Here is a 13,359-nt window from a genome sequence, read left to right as displayed (position 1 = left end):
ACTTCAGCCGCACTATTCACTCGTGAAAATCTGAGCTCAGTCTTCACAGCCCGTCTTCTTTTTGTCTCATTCATTACTTCAGGTGCCAACGCGTCTGCTGAAAAGCATCTCGCTAAAGGTAAGACTTTAAGATATTACTGCGTTAAGTGAAGCCTCTGAAATGCAGTAAGCGCTGTTCCGTTCCCTGAACCGTTCTGCTCCCTGAGTTCTGTCGTGTTCCCTTACCTAGCTTGTGGTGAGGGTGTAGTTGCAGTTTTACAAAGCCATGCATTTTAATTAGGTCAATATTGATATTATTCGTGACGATTAAAAGCATGCGACTGAAAACGACTTTAAAAAAAAGTCAGAACAAATAGTGACACACTGTGGCTTCTCTAAAAACACACAGATGTCAGAAAATTACTTCTTCCTGCTAAAGAAAGGGTACAAATATGTAAATATACAACATCCATTTAAAGTCTACATTATATATACAGTATATAAATATTACCATGGAGGTATTTGTAATGTTAATGAAGGTGCTCTTTTCACATTTTTATACACAGTTCGTTTCCAAAAATCTTGGGATGTTGTGTAAAATTAAAATAGGAATGTATTGTAATGATTTAAAATCCTTACATTTAACTATAAACATGGGGCCCACCTGCTAATAACAAATATAAAATTCACTTTGCCCTTGTGGAAGCACAACATGTTCCAAACTGACAACTATAAAATTCCTTTAATTTATTGTACATTGTGTGAATTTTGTGCTTTCCTAATGATTCCTATATTCCATGGGAAGCACAATGGATACATTAAAACAATTCAGCATTTTAAAATGTTGCATTACTGGCCTGAAAACACAAGTTAACTTCTTCTCCAAGCTGTTTTTTCTTATGGATGAAGGTTTTTTGTTTCCCTCAGGTAGTGCTGCACCTGGCCCAGTCCCTAAAGGGTACATCAAAGTTTACAGCATGAGGTTCTGCCTTTTTGCCCAGAGAGCCAGATTAGTGCTGAAAGCCAAAGGAATCAAGTAAGGCTACTTTTTATTCTGCTTTACTTTACGAATGGAAAGTCATGACAATCCTAACCTTTACTTAAACACGTATGTGCAACCTGTTTTTGTGTTTCAGGCATGAAATCATAAATGTCCATCTGGCAGACAAGCCTGAGTGGTACCTTATAAAGAATCCATTTGGGATTGTCCTGACACTAGAGACACCTGCTGGTGAGTTGATATATGAGTCACCGATCACCTGTGAATAGTTGGATGAAGGTTACCCTGAAAAGCAGCTGCTTCCTTCTTCTCCTTTTGCTAAAGCAAAGAATGATGCTGGAGTATTTTTCCAAAGTAGGTCACATGGAAACTTGCACATAAATCTTTATATTTTGTTTTTTAATCACCAAATAATCAGTTTAATGTCAGTGTTTTAGAGGATAGGATATTTTTACAGGATCTCATCAGGGAGAAAGAATGGTCAGGATGTCTCAGGACTGGAAGCTGAACTGAAAGAAAAGCTTTCCAAATTGAACGAGGTAGGTGACACAATTGATGCTTCTAGTTTCTTTACACATAAACATATAATTTGAAAGACTGTGTGTGAATGAGTGTGCTTGCAACTTTGTTTGCCAATCATAATCACTAATCAAAGGATTATTAAGATTATCTATACTTGGTTATTTTAGAGTATTAAATGCAACTCTAATGAAAGTAATATTCAATTTCTAGGACCTCGTTAACAAGAAGATCAAGTTTTTTGGTGGTGATTCCATAACAATGTTTGACTACATGATGTGGCCGTGGTTTGAGAGACTGGAGGTCTTTGAGCTGCAACAGTAGGTTTTCCAGATCTTGTTGTTCCATAAAGGTTTACCTCTTCCATGTGGACTTATTTTTCTTCCTTTCAAATGAAGAAATTACAGTGCCCAATCTGCAAAACTGTAACACAACTAAAGTAACAGTTTAATATCTAATTTGAGCTTTTCTTCCTTTGTAGCATCTACTGAATATCTTATATTTATTTCCTGTGTGCTGGATGTTTTGCAAACAAATGTGGGTTCACATGCTGTAATTTACTTTTGTCTCCTAGCTGTCTCGATGGCACACCTGAGATGAAGATGTGGACAGAGCGCATGCTGGAAGATCCAGCTGTCAAAGCCACAATACACAGCGTAGATGCCCACAAGGCCTTCTTCAAGTCCTTCGTTGATGGAAAACCAGACTATGACTATGGCCTGTAGAAGTTTGTGCTGACTGAACAAAAATATAGCTGTCTTTATATATTACTGTGTCAAACAAATCAGGTCTGTTTTCAAAATTCTGATGTGACATGTGTAAAGAGTTAAAGAGTCTAAAAAGTGAATGGGAGTGATTTTCAAATAAAAATTGTCCATGAAATGACTGGCCTCATTCTGAGTTTCCTATTTGTGCTCTAAGATGTATAAAAACAGTTAAATAAGGAGTGATCGTTAAAAGGAATTTAATATGATTTATTGCTTTACATAATTCAATTAATCTATTTAGCAATTAGACACTGATGGACCACCACAGAAGAAGAGCAGAAGTTGAGTGTGCAGGGAGCAGAGATGTTGACAGCAGAAGCGACATACTGAGAGCACACAGAGCAGAGATCTGAGCAAGAGCAAATGCCAACAACTGAGCGAGAATGGCAGTTATTGTGTGTGTATATGTATAATAGCAAACACTGAAATGAATTTTGTTTGCTCAAAATAATTGTCTCCTTAAAATGCAACATTTGCAAAAATTATTTATGTGCGCTCAGAATAGAGGCACAGCATTAGCCATGGAGAGAGGACCAGCAGTCCCAACAAGAGAGTGAGGAAGAAACAGAGGAAGTTGTAGTTAACGAAAAAGGTAGAGAGAGGAAGAGACTCAGGGAAAAATAAATGGCTCATGGTTAAAGCAATTTGATAATAACAAGCTAATAGCTAAAAGGTAACTTCATTTCTACGGACGATCTGATTTCCTCGTGTCAGCATTGTTCCCACATCATCATAATTAATGTTGTTCCAGGTTCAACATTGCAAGTGACCAATCACCTTCTTGTGACGTCATTCCTTTGCGACTTCGAAATACCCGCCTTCGAGTATTTCGAAATACAAGTGAAGAAGCGAAAAACCGCCGCCTGTCCGCCGAATTTGAAGTCAATTTAGGATACTTTCCTTTAATAAACGGTAAGCATTATACATATGTTCCTCACTTGGCTTGCTGTTTGTTTGCTAGCGATAGGCTACTTGACGACAGCATTAGCTAACCAGTGTTCTCTAGACCAGCGTTCCCCAACTTTTTGGGTGTTTCGTGGCCCGGGGGTTGGGTCAGGCAAAATTGCAGTAGCTTCCCTGATCATTTTACAAACATAAGTGAAGAGAATCTGGACTAAAAGGCCTAGACTTATGGTTGTGTGCTGAATCTATGAATCAAACTATCACCTGGAAACATAATTAACTGGTCCATAGCTGTGAAACTGGACATGAGTTCTTGATTCTATGGAGATTAACAGTAATCCAGAAATTTACAAATTTGTCCCAGGGACATCGCGTAAATGTTGTCCCTGGGACATCGCGTAAATGTTGTCCCTGGGACATCGCGTAAATGTTGTCCCTGGGACATCGCGTAAATGTTGTCCCTGGGACATCATGTTAAAGTTGCCAGAGACATACCATATAAAAGTTTAGCTTCTTTTAGCCCCTGTTTGTTTTATATTATTATATATATATATATTTTTTTAATATTATATTTAATATTTACATTGTATTGCAAAAAACCCCACAACAAGTTAAAATGAATTAATGAATATTGACTAATTAAACCTTCGTTATTTTTCCACCAGAAATGGACGACATAATTAGAAGAAGTGTTCTGAATGACGAAAAAAAAAGAACTGGAAAAGACACACAACTTTGTGTGCATGTGTCACAATGCCAGGAGGACCCATTCAGTGTTGTGTTAGAAAAATTGAACTCATTAACCCTTCATGGACATTATAAATGTTTAAATGTTGCCTCAGGTAAAGACAGGAAAAGAGACTATTACAAATTCAACTGCATCAGAGCTGGGGGAAAAAGTCGAAACAGCTACAGAGCAGTGGGCTGTAAGGCCTATGTTTCATTTAAAGTACTCAAATGTTGGAAAGACCACACAGTCATCGTGCAGCGTACATATGATAAGCATGATGGGCATGATCCTTCGGACCCAAAAGACGCACATTTCAACAATATTTCCAGTGATTTAAGGAGGAAGATTGAGGAACTGCTTTCCCTTGGAACTAAGCCAGCCATCGTACTAACCGAATGTCATAAATGGGCCAAAGAACATGGACACAGAGATCTTCACAACAGAGAGCATTTTGTCACACCACGTGACATTGACAGTGTTAGAACCTGCATGATGAGGAAGAAGCACTTTAACTGTGGAGACAGTCAAAGTGTACATACCTTACTTAATGGAAAACATCAAGAACATGTTCTCTTCTATCAACCATACACATCTGACCAAGAACTAATGATTGTTTTGCAGACACCTGTAATGAAATCAAACATGGAGAACTATGCAAAACAGTTAGTATTTGTTGACACCACGCACTGCGTTAACCAGTATTCATTTCCCTTATTCACACTTGTTGTAAGAGATGATCATGGGCATGGAGTCCCTGTGGCCTATGCTATTGTCAGCAACGAAAGTCAGAAAACCCTGGAAACTGTTCTTGGAATAGTTTGTGAGCATTTCCCAACTTCCCCGAGGTAAATAATACATTGACAGCTATTGATTTTGAAATAATTCCTTTTCAAAAAAGTTATAACATGCCAGAATCTAATGCTATAGCTGCAGCATGGGCTGCAAAAAACTTTCCTTTCCAGTTGTTAAAGTTATTCCTATAGGCTGTATGCAGTATTTTATATATCTACTTGTGAGTTGAAATGTTTAATTTGGCATTGAAGTGGTGCTTTGAGATAGCAAAAACATTTTCATACTGTTTAATCTCATTTAGTGTTTTCTTTTTTTCTGTAGAGCATTTATGGTTGACAAAGACTTTGCGGAAATAAATGCTTTGCAGAAGGTTTTTCCAGAGTCAGCTATCCTTCTATGCTGGTACCATGTCTTGCAGGTAAACCACATTGTTTTCTTTTCACGTTGTCTAAGATGCACCTGAAACACATTTTTACAACAGGGTCCTGTTGTCATGATTTGCCTTATTGTGATATTCACCTACTCAGGTTAATGAATATAAAGGGATAAAATGTTGAGTGACTATGTCCATCCATTTAAGACCACAGTGCACTCATCTTCTGGTGGCTGCTTCCCAAAGCTCTTTTTGACATTTAAAAATATGTTTGCCTGGTTGATTTCTGTAATGCACAGGTCCTCTTGTCCAGTGAGTGACAAAGTTATTTTTGGACGTCAGCTTTCTTTTATGCTTTTTGTACAGCTGCTCCTCTGTCTCTCTCTCCAGATTAACTTTTTTTCTCTTACATTCACAGGCTGTTAATCGATGGCTTTCAAAATCAGAGTCCGGGGTCCATGGGCTTTCTAACACCCAAAAGAGAAATGAAATCATTTCTTTCTTTTGTAAGCTGAAAGCTTGCACATCTGTAAGTGTAATTTGTCTATTTCACATTTTGATTTCTTGATTACACTAAGAGCATAATAACTTTCAGTTGCTAAAAAAAGTTACAGAGAGATACAAAATAGATTTTTGAAACAATTTCTAAAACTGGCTTCTTATCTTGCTTATCAAAACAAGTACTTAAGCTGTGCAGAACATCATTGTGTCACCCACTGTGCAGTAGAACTTGTGAGTGGGATTCTTTCACAGACAGATGCTGAAACCAAATATGCTTATAGGTTTAGTGTTCCTTCTTAGCCATTGTAAGGGAAGAAATAATTGCTTCTTAATACAAAAACACGACATATTATTAATAACTTAAAATTCTTAATGTTATTCAATAAAAGGAAAAGGGCTTCAATACATAATATTAAAGATTTCAATAGGTCTGTTAAATGGATTGAAATATATTCTGTTGCATCCAATTCTCTTAGGAGGACGACTTTAAAGCCACATCAGCAGAGTTCTGCCAGACATTTAAGCAATACCCTTTGGTGTGCCAGTATTTTCAGAAGCACTGGGAAGGCATTGGCCACATGTGGTGTGACTACGGCCGTCGCTTCAGTCACGCTCGTTCTGAAACAAACAATGTGATTGAAAGGTATGATTTATTATTTTGACCTCATTCAATTGTATTGCTGAAAAAAAGATATTATGCTTTAATCCAAGAGGCTAAACTGAGTAGGTTCGTCATGTCATTGCCAGAACAGGTTTTAGGCAAATCCTTTAAATTCTAGCAGCGTTTTTTATGTTATCACAACAAAAAACAGAGTAGGTGGATTTGCCTAAATCAGCTAAACCGGCACAGAGCATTCCTTTATAAAAGACGTGTGCAATAGGTATTCCAATTTTTAAAAAAAATAATACAGTCTTGATTAAAACTTTAAATTCCTTCAATTACAGTTACTAATCATTTCAAATAACTGTTTTTCAGATTTTTCCACCGCCTGAAATACCAGTTTTTATCTGGCTACAAGAATAGGCGTCTGGATGATCTGATTGAAGTGCTCCTAGGGAAGGCCGACGACTACTTCTCAGTCATAAAAACCCTGCAAGATGTGGGCCGCATGAAAAACAGGTTTGCTGACACCTTGTCTCAAGTTTCAGACTCTGCTTCAAGACTGATGGAAAGTGGTTGGGCTCTTAAAATTACAGTCAAGAACAGCCATGGAGTTAATGCATATCAAGTCCCATCTGAGTCAAGAGAAGACATGGTGTATGATGTCTGCCCTGTTGAGTCCTACTGCAACTGTACATATGGCTTACGAGGACTTCTTTGCAAGCATCTAGTGTTACTTGCAAAATTAGCAGAGGCTGACAATGACATCTATCCAAACATGGAAACAGACATTTCTACCTTGGCAAGAATTGCAGTGAAAGAAAGGCATTACTTTGTACACTGTGAGGACTTGAAAGTGATAAAAATGCCAAGTTTGTTTGGAAATCTGTGTTTTTTTGCATCGGCTGAAACACTTCAGTGCACTTGTTGTACGTTCTCTCACTATAACACATGTGCTTGCCTGGAGGTGGCTTGTAGCCATTTTAAACAAATGAAAAACTCTCTGAAAAGTCCTCTATCAACTTTGAATGACACTCCTGTAGTTGAAAGCACAGACAAAAAATGCACAGAAGATGCAGTTGGAAAACGAAATGCTGTTTTAGACACAGTTAAACAGTGGGCATTCATTCCAGAGGGTATTACTCCAATGATAGATGAACTGCATACAAATGTCTTAAAAACAAAACAAGTAGGCAAAAGTATATGCCAGTACGAAATAAAGACGACAGATAATGCACGCAAAATTAGGCCATTGTATTCTAGCAAGAAACGTTCGGCCAGCATCGACATTCCAACAGTCTGTGAAAATGAATGTGAACAGTCGATAACCACTGAAAGAGAGACATCCTCTGGAGAAAATGAAAACCTTTTGGAATACAAAACAAAAAAGAGAAGAGTTAAAGCTAAGTATATGCACAAGTAGACTTTTGTGTGACATTTCAAAGGGACTGCATCCATTACTTCTGTTTATTGAAACCTAAAGCTGAATAGCTGTCTTAACTTTCTGCCAAGGAACAGATGAAAAGAAATTGTTTGGTCTCTCAAGCAGTTGTTATTTATGTTTGTTATTCATTACTTTGGCTTGGTTGCTGTTTTTGATACAAATTCATCTGTGCCCATTGTAATATTTTCATATGTTACTATTTTTATATTGCTATGCATTATAAATAAAGGATTACTTATTACTATTAAAGGTCTGCATTTGTAATTGTTGGTATTATTTATAAAATATGCGCTCTTAAGTTTTTTGCTTCATAAAACGATACCTGTCACTTTTTGGACATAGAGTATCAGCTGTTGAGAATCCTGGCTCATACAAAATAGAAGTAAAAGGTTTCAACATCCAGCCTTTTTATGATTAAATACAAAGTGTAATAACAGAGTTATTGGGGTGTGATTTTGTTAATAGTTAGTCTTAAGTATAAGTTTAATAGTAATGAGTAAGAAAATATAGCCAGAATAATGGAATGAGACTAACACCTGACCTCACACTGAGATTTGGTATGAAGTGGCATGTTTGTGCTAATGCTGACATTGGGGCTCAGAGTTCCTCTGTGTGTGTATATTTGTGAACGTTAACTTGGCTAATGTCCAAGGGTTTGACTGCTTTCCTGTTGGATTGTATCACAAAGAACAGGGATAAGAGCACCAGTGGCCGTGCACACCCTCATCTCTCTCCTTCACCCGATCATTAGTGTTGGAAACCGGCATTAGCTCAGAGTAGATTAGACTTCAGTATAGTGCAAGTGATTTGATTTTATGATTATTTGATTCAGTTTTTTCTGTGTTCAAGCTCAATTACTTTAATAAAATATGTTGAATTCAAACAAATAAATAAACAAATAAACTGTGGACATTACCCTTTTAAACCTTTCTGAAACAAGACAGGTAAAAACCAGTGTATAAAAGTTTACATAGGTATAAATAGCTCTAACACTTTACTCCAGCCTGGCGTCCACACATGTGGACATCACATTTTGGGTTATTTAGACCAAAATACTAAATCTTGATCAACAAGTGCCTGATATACAGTTATGAGGACATTATACTGCAACTGTTCTATCGAAATTTCAAATTAATGTCCTCATATGTGGCTCTCATTTTTCTCAGAAACAAAAATTAGGTAAAAAAAAAACAAAACCTGGTAATTCTTTCTTTTTACATTCATCGGGTTCCAATCGGCCCAAATATCAAAGAGAAATTAAAAATGCATGCCATGGAAGATTTCGGGTCTTAGGGGGTTAAAATGACCAGACCCCTCCGGCCTGTTTTCCAGGCCACTAAATTAAACCCAGTCAATTACCAATTGAACAGAATAAAAACCTACGAGGTCCACTAATAGTCCAAAAGTCCAAATCTTTAATAGAAAAGACAGGCAGAACTCAAACAATAATCCAAACGAGGAGCATATATACACACTGGAAAGTAAATAATTATAAGTTATTAAATCAGACTAATTAAATACAGTAAAACTAATAAGGGAAGACGAACACACGGGAAATAAAAATAACAGTGTAAACATACCAAAACTCAAAATAAAACAGGAAAGCTACTACAAACCGAGTGTGACACAATTACATTCATATTGAAACATATGTGATAATTTTCTTTCTTTGTAGCATTTTTAAGATATGTGTTAGAACAGTCATTATGCTGTTTGGATTAGGAACCAATCATTTTTGCCAAATAGTTAACACAAACTTAGAACAACAGTGAACAATTTTCAAGATTCTGATTTACAGAACAAACAAAAGTCACAAAAGGTTTCATTATTTAAGAGACAAGATCAAGTTTTTCACACAGGAATGAAATGACAGAATCCAGTGCAGCGGGGCCAAAGGTGTGTGTCAGCAAACTGAAGGTTGAGGAATCAGTCAGCTCATGTTTAAGATTGTGTTGGATTTTGAGAAGAGTCTGTCTGTTATTAGAAAGTAAGATTAACAATGTTACACCAATAACCCAAATACGGGGAAATGACAAATAATACCAAAAAAAGATACAACTTTCATATTGTTTTACTAACTTACTTTGTCATATCAGCACTTGAATGGTCGATGCCTTTACAGACCATGTCTGTTGTGACATCGCAGGCCAATCTTCTGGCAAACCCGAGGGCTAGCTCCCCAGCCTCCTCTTCACTCAGAACACTAAACACTGTTACTTTAGTTTTGGCCTTCTTAGGCCTGTCAAGAATCATTGCGGGCAGTTTGGCTTTACGGCCCTAAAAAAGAAAAAGTGCAAACACCAAAAGAGCAGAGAGAGACACACACGCGCGCACAAAGTTAAATGCTTTTGTTTACATGGTGTAATTGTGTATATGTTGCAGCAAATGCACAATTTCCAGCCACATTGTCACTTCATTGATACGAGTAACCCGGATTTATTTCAGGTGACATCAAAATCACGAAATGTATACCTACCCCAATCAAACCTCTGAAAACATGAACTGACATGTTCTCTGCATTGATTCTGCGCTTGATCTCGTCTTCTGTTATTGTGTAGGTTTTCTTTTTTGAGCTTGGTACAGATAAGCGACCATGCACTCTGTAAACTGTACTAGTTCCTTCTGAATCAGTTTGGAATTCTGTATCTGCATCGATCCTGTCAACATCATCAGCAGCAGCATTATCTGTACTCAGACTTGTGCCGTACACTTCTGTTTCTTTTTCTTTGTCTTCAGTCTGTGTACCTTCATCTCTGACTGTCAGTCTTCCTATCTCACTGTTACTTGTCGATTTGCTGCAGATGTTCTCTCCCTTAGGAACTTTTCCTTTGTCATTCGCTGCCTGATGCTTTCCCTGATGACATTCTTCACTGGCTACTTCTATTGCTCCTCCTGTATAGCCACCCACTATGCTGCACAACTCCTTTCCCTCTGCTGTGCTGCACTGTGCTGTTACATAAAGAAGAATGATATAAACAGCACTATATCAATTTAATTGTGAAGAGAAATCCCCACAATACGACACAGTTATGTCTAAAATAGTTTTGTGTAAAAACTGGATCTTGAAACGTCCACTTTAATTACACAGTCCTGGTGTGCAAAGGCAAAATTACGAAAAAAAAATTCACTTTAAACATTTTTGGACATTGTTTAGTTATATTGTGACTTACTCTCACAGAAGATACAGATGCCACAAACAGACTTTGAACAACGCATGTGCTTGTATGCACCACATTTCTGGCACTGCACCTGTGAATTAAAAAAAAAAAAAGAAGAAGAAATAAACAAACAAAAAACAAATGAACAAAGTCCATTAAATAAACAATCTATATGGCTAAGGACATGTCATAGTGTACCCGGTCTTTGGCTGCAATCACACACCAGCACTGACTGCACTTCCTAGTTCGATCTGCAAAATATAATTTGTTTAAGTACAAGTTACATTTTCCAATGTTAGAGAAAAAGAAGGCAGCTAATTTTATCTTTACCTATTGAGGAAAATAAGTAGTGGCAAAGTCGGGACCTGAGCTTTGTGATTTCAGTGTTGTACTCCTCCACTTGTGTTTTACCGTCAATGAGAGATTGGGCAAACTAATAATTGACGAAGAAAAAAAAAAAAAAAAAAAGAACAAAAAGAATTAGATTAACAAAGAAATGTTTGTTTGTTTTTAACCCCCCCCCCCCGAGAAAAAAAAAAAAAAAACAGAGCAACCAAAGCAAAGCATTACTGCTGAAATGGTTCAATCTACAAAAAAAATTGAGATTTTACCATCCTGCCTCTAAGGCTTTAAAAACTGAATAGGCAAAAATGTAAACATTACTTATATAGGTTAAAGCTATAGTTTTCAGTACCATTATGACATGCACTCCACATGAGTTCCCATCCTGTTGATGTGGGTGGCTCACATGTGACAAGGTCCACTCTCCAGCGCAGCCTCTTGCTGAAGCAAATGAGCTGAGAGATCGCAGTTATTACAAATAAAAAGCATATAGAGAAATCAATAACCACGTTCGGTAATGATTTCAATTAAATTAAATATGTTATGTTAAATATGTTAATTAATTACCTCCAGTTTTTCAACACCGCACTTTTTCTGACCTCCGACTCGCCAAATGAATTCATATAGACTATGGTCCTCTTGGGTATGTCACAAAACTGTTTTGTAAAAAGATGGATATGGTAGGCTTGGGCCTTGAGCTTTCCTAATGAGGGACACTGAAAAGTATCATGCACTAGAGAGAGTGCAAAATCTGTGCAACTTACAAACAAGGTCCAGTGGCTGCCGTTTTCCAGACAGGCTCCAATCAATTTCTCATACATCTGAAAGATGTTTTTCTGGAAATAAAAATAATGTGACAAGTATGTTTTTCTGTCAAGAATGACACTGCAAAACTGCAAAAGCTTGTCAGGTGAGACTTGTAATTAATTCTGCAGATACACAAACATATAGAAAGTGTCATTTTTGGTTTACATTAATTAATTTCTATAGTGTGTACAAAACAAATCAAGACCACAGACTCAACACGCACCACTAAATTTTTGGTGTTCTTTATCAGTTGGCCAAGACAGAAATGTTTTAATCTGTGTGCATTGCTTTTGAACAAGTCTTTACACAGAAAAGGTTTCAGAAAGGTATTTTTCAGGTTCTTCTGACAAGGCTTCAATTTTGGAAAATGCTGTTTGTTTATAGTGGCAACTTATAAACCCTTTGTAATAAGAACATAGTTACCACAGTCCAAGTCATACCTTCAAAAAGTATGCACTTTGTGCTCTTGTGGACCCATCCAAAATTTTTCCAGTGATTTGGCTTGGTATTGGATAAATGTGAGGGAAATTCTATAAAAATAACATAAATACACCTATGTTTTCAAGTACATTACAAAAAACGTAAACATGCTATGTCATTATGATCAAACAAGCTTTTCAACATACCTCACACTGCAAATAGATTAGGCCATCTTATAAAACAAATAAATAAATACATATAAATAAAAACAGAACTAAGGAACACGATTCATTAAGTAAATTGTACAATAAAGTGTATTTAAAGCAGAATTTAACATTAGTTTTATGACAACATAAAAGGATTTTTATGTCAAGAGGTACCTCATCTGAAATGTTAGTCTGGTCAAACAGGGATTTCAAACTTGAAATACCAATAGAGTTTGGTCCAGCTACTCCCACAAGGTAATCTGTGAGAAAGCATATGCTGTAGTCAACAGATATCATTTTCTTTTTGCATGCTGCAACCATCATCCATTTCAGTCTTCTAGGAGCTTTGTCTGGTTGTAGTTCTTTTTTCTCCTCCTCTCCCCTCATCTATTAATTAAATTGTTTTCTGACCTTCCTAACTGTTTCCGACCTGTCTTCCCAATGTGATGTTTAAGCAATATATGTATGGTCAGAAGGGGGTGAAATTTTCATTGCAGTTGTACGTGTAACATTGCATGTGATAATAAAAGGCTTGATTGGTTGATTATTCAACATGAGTTGACATTTACCTGACATTGTGAAGGAGTCACAGTTTCTGTAAGGGTGTAAGAACATAACATGTGGATTTGTTACACTTCTTTTTCACAAGTTAATAACAATCAATAATTTTCATTCCATTATTTACAAGCTATCACACGATGTCCCTGGGACAACATTTACACGATGTCCCTGGGACAACATTTACACGATGTCCCTGGGACAACATTTACACGATGTCCCAGGGACAACATTTACACGATGTCCCAGGGACAACATT

General features: G+C 36.8%; 2 protein-coding genes across 2 annotated transcripts; one reads left to right on the top strand and one right to left on the bottom strand.

The window, feature by feature from the left end:
• The first annotated feature begins 2,965 nt into the window (after positions 1-2,965).
• Positions 2,966-7,673, top strand: LOC146619137 (uncharacterized). Its single transcript, XM_085370375.1, has 6 exons — positions 2,966-3,177; positions 3,834-4,743; positions 5,012-5,108; positions 5,482-5,592; positions 6,041-6,207; positions 6,541-7,673. Exons 2-6 carry the CDS (start codon positions 3,836-3,838, stop codon positions 7,586-7,588), a joined length of 2,331 nt encoding a protein of 776 aa, XP_085226501.1. The 5' UTR covers positions 2,966-3,177; positions 3,834-3,835; the 3' UTR covers positions 7,589-7,673.
• Positions 7,674-9,408: 1,735 nt separating this feature from the next.
• Positions 9,409-13,094, bottom strand: LOC146619136 (uncharacterized). The gene is made up of 12 exons (XM_085370378.1): positions 12,713-13,094; positions 12,543-12,571; positions 12,357-12,446; positions 11,874-11,945; positions 11,677-11,765; positions 11,462-11,564; positions 11,098-11,200; positions 10,966-11,018; positions 10,780-10,858; positions 10,086-10,558; positions 9,693-9,886; positions 9,409-9,583 (listed from the first exon to the last, which is right to left on the bottom strand). The coding sequence occupies exons 1-12, from the start codon at positions 12,927-12,929 to the stop codon at positions 9,439-9,441; spliced, it is 1,647 nt and encodes a 548-aa protein (XP_085226504.1). The 5' UTR covers positions 12,930-13,094; the 3' UTR covers positions 9,409-9,438.
• Between the last annotated feature and the right edge of the window lie 265 nt (positions 13,095-13,359).

The sequence above is a fragment of the Diplotaxodon limnothrissa genome, linkage group LG14, assembly GCF_057381915.1.
Source record: "Diplotaxodon limnothrissa isolate DT_005_m linkage group LG14, D_limnothrissa_male_GT1.1, whole genome shotgun sequence".
NCBI classification, from domain to species: domain Eukaryota; kingdom Metazoa; phylum Chordata; class Actinopteri; order Cichliformes; family Cichlidae; genus Diplotaxodon; species Diplotaxodon limnothrissa.
This window is presented reverse-complemented; position numbering and strand designations above follow the sequence as displayed.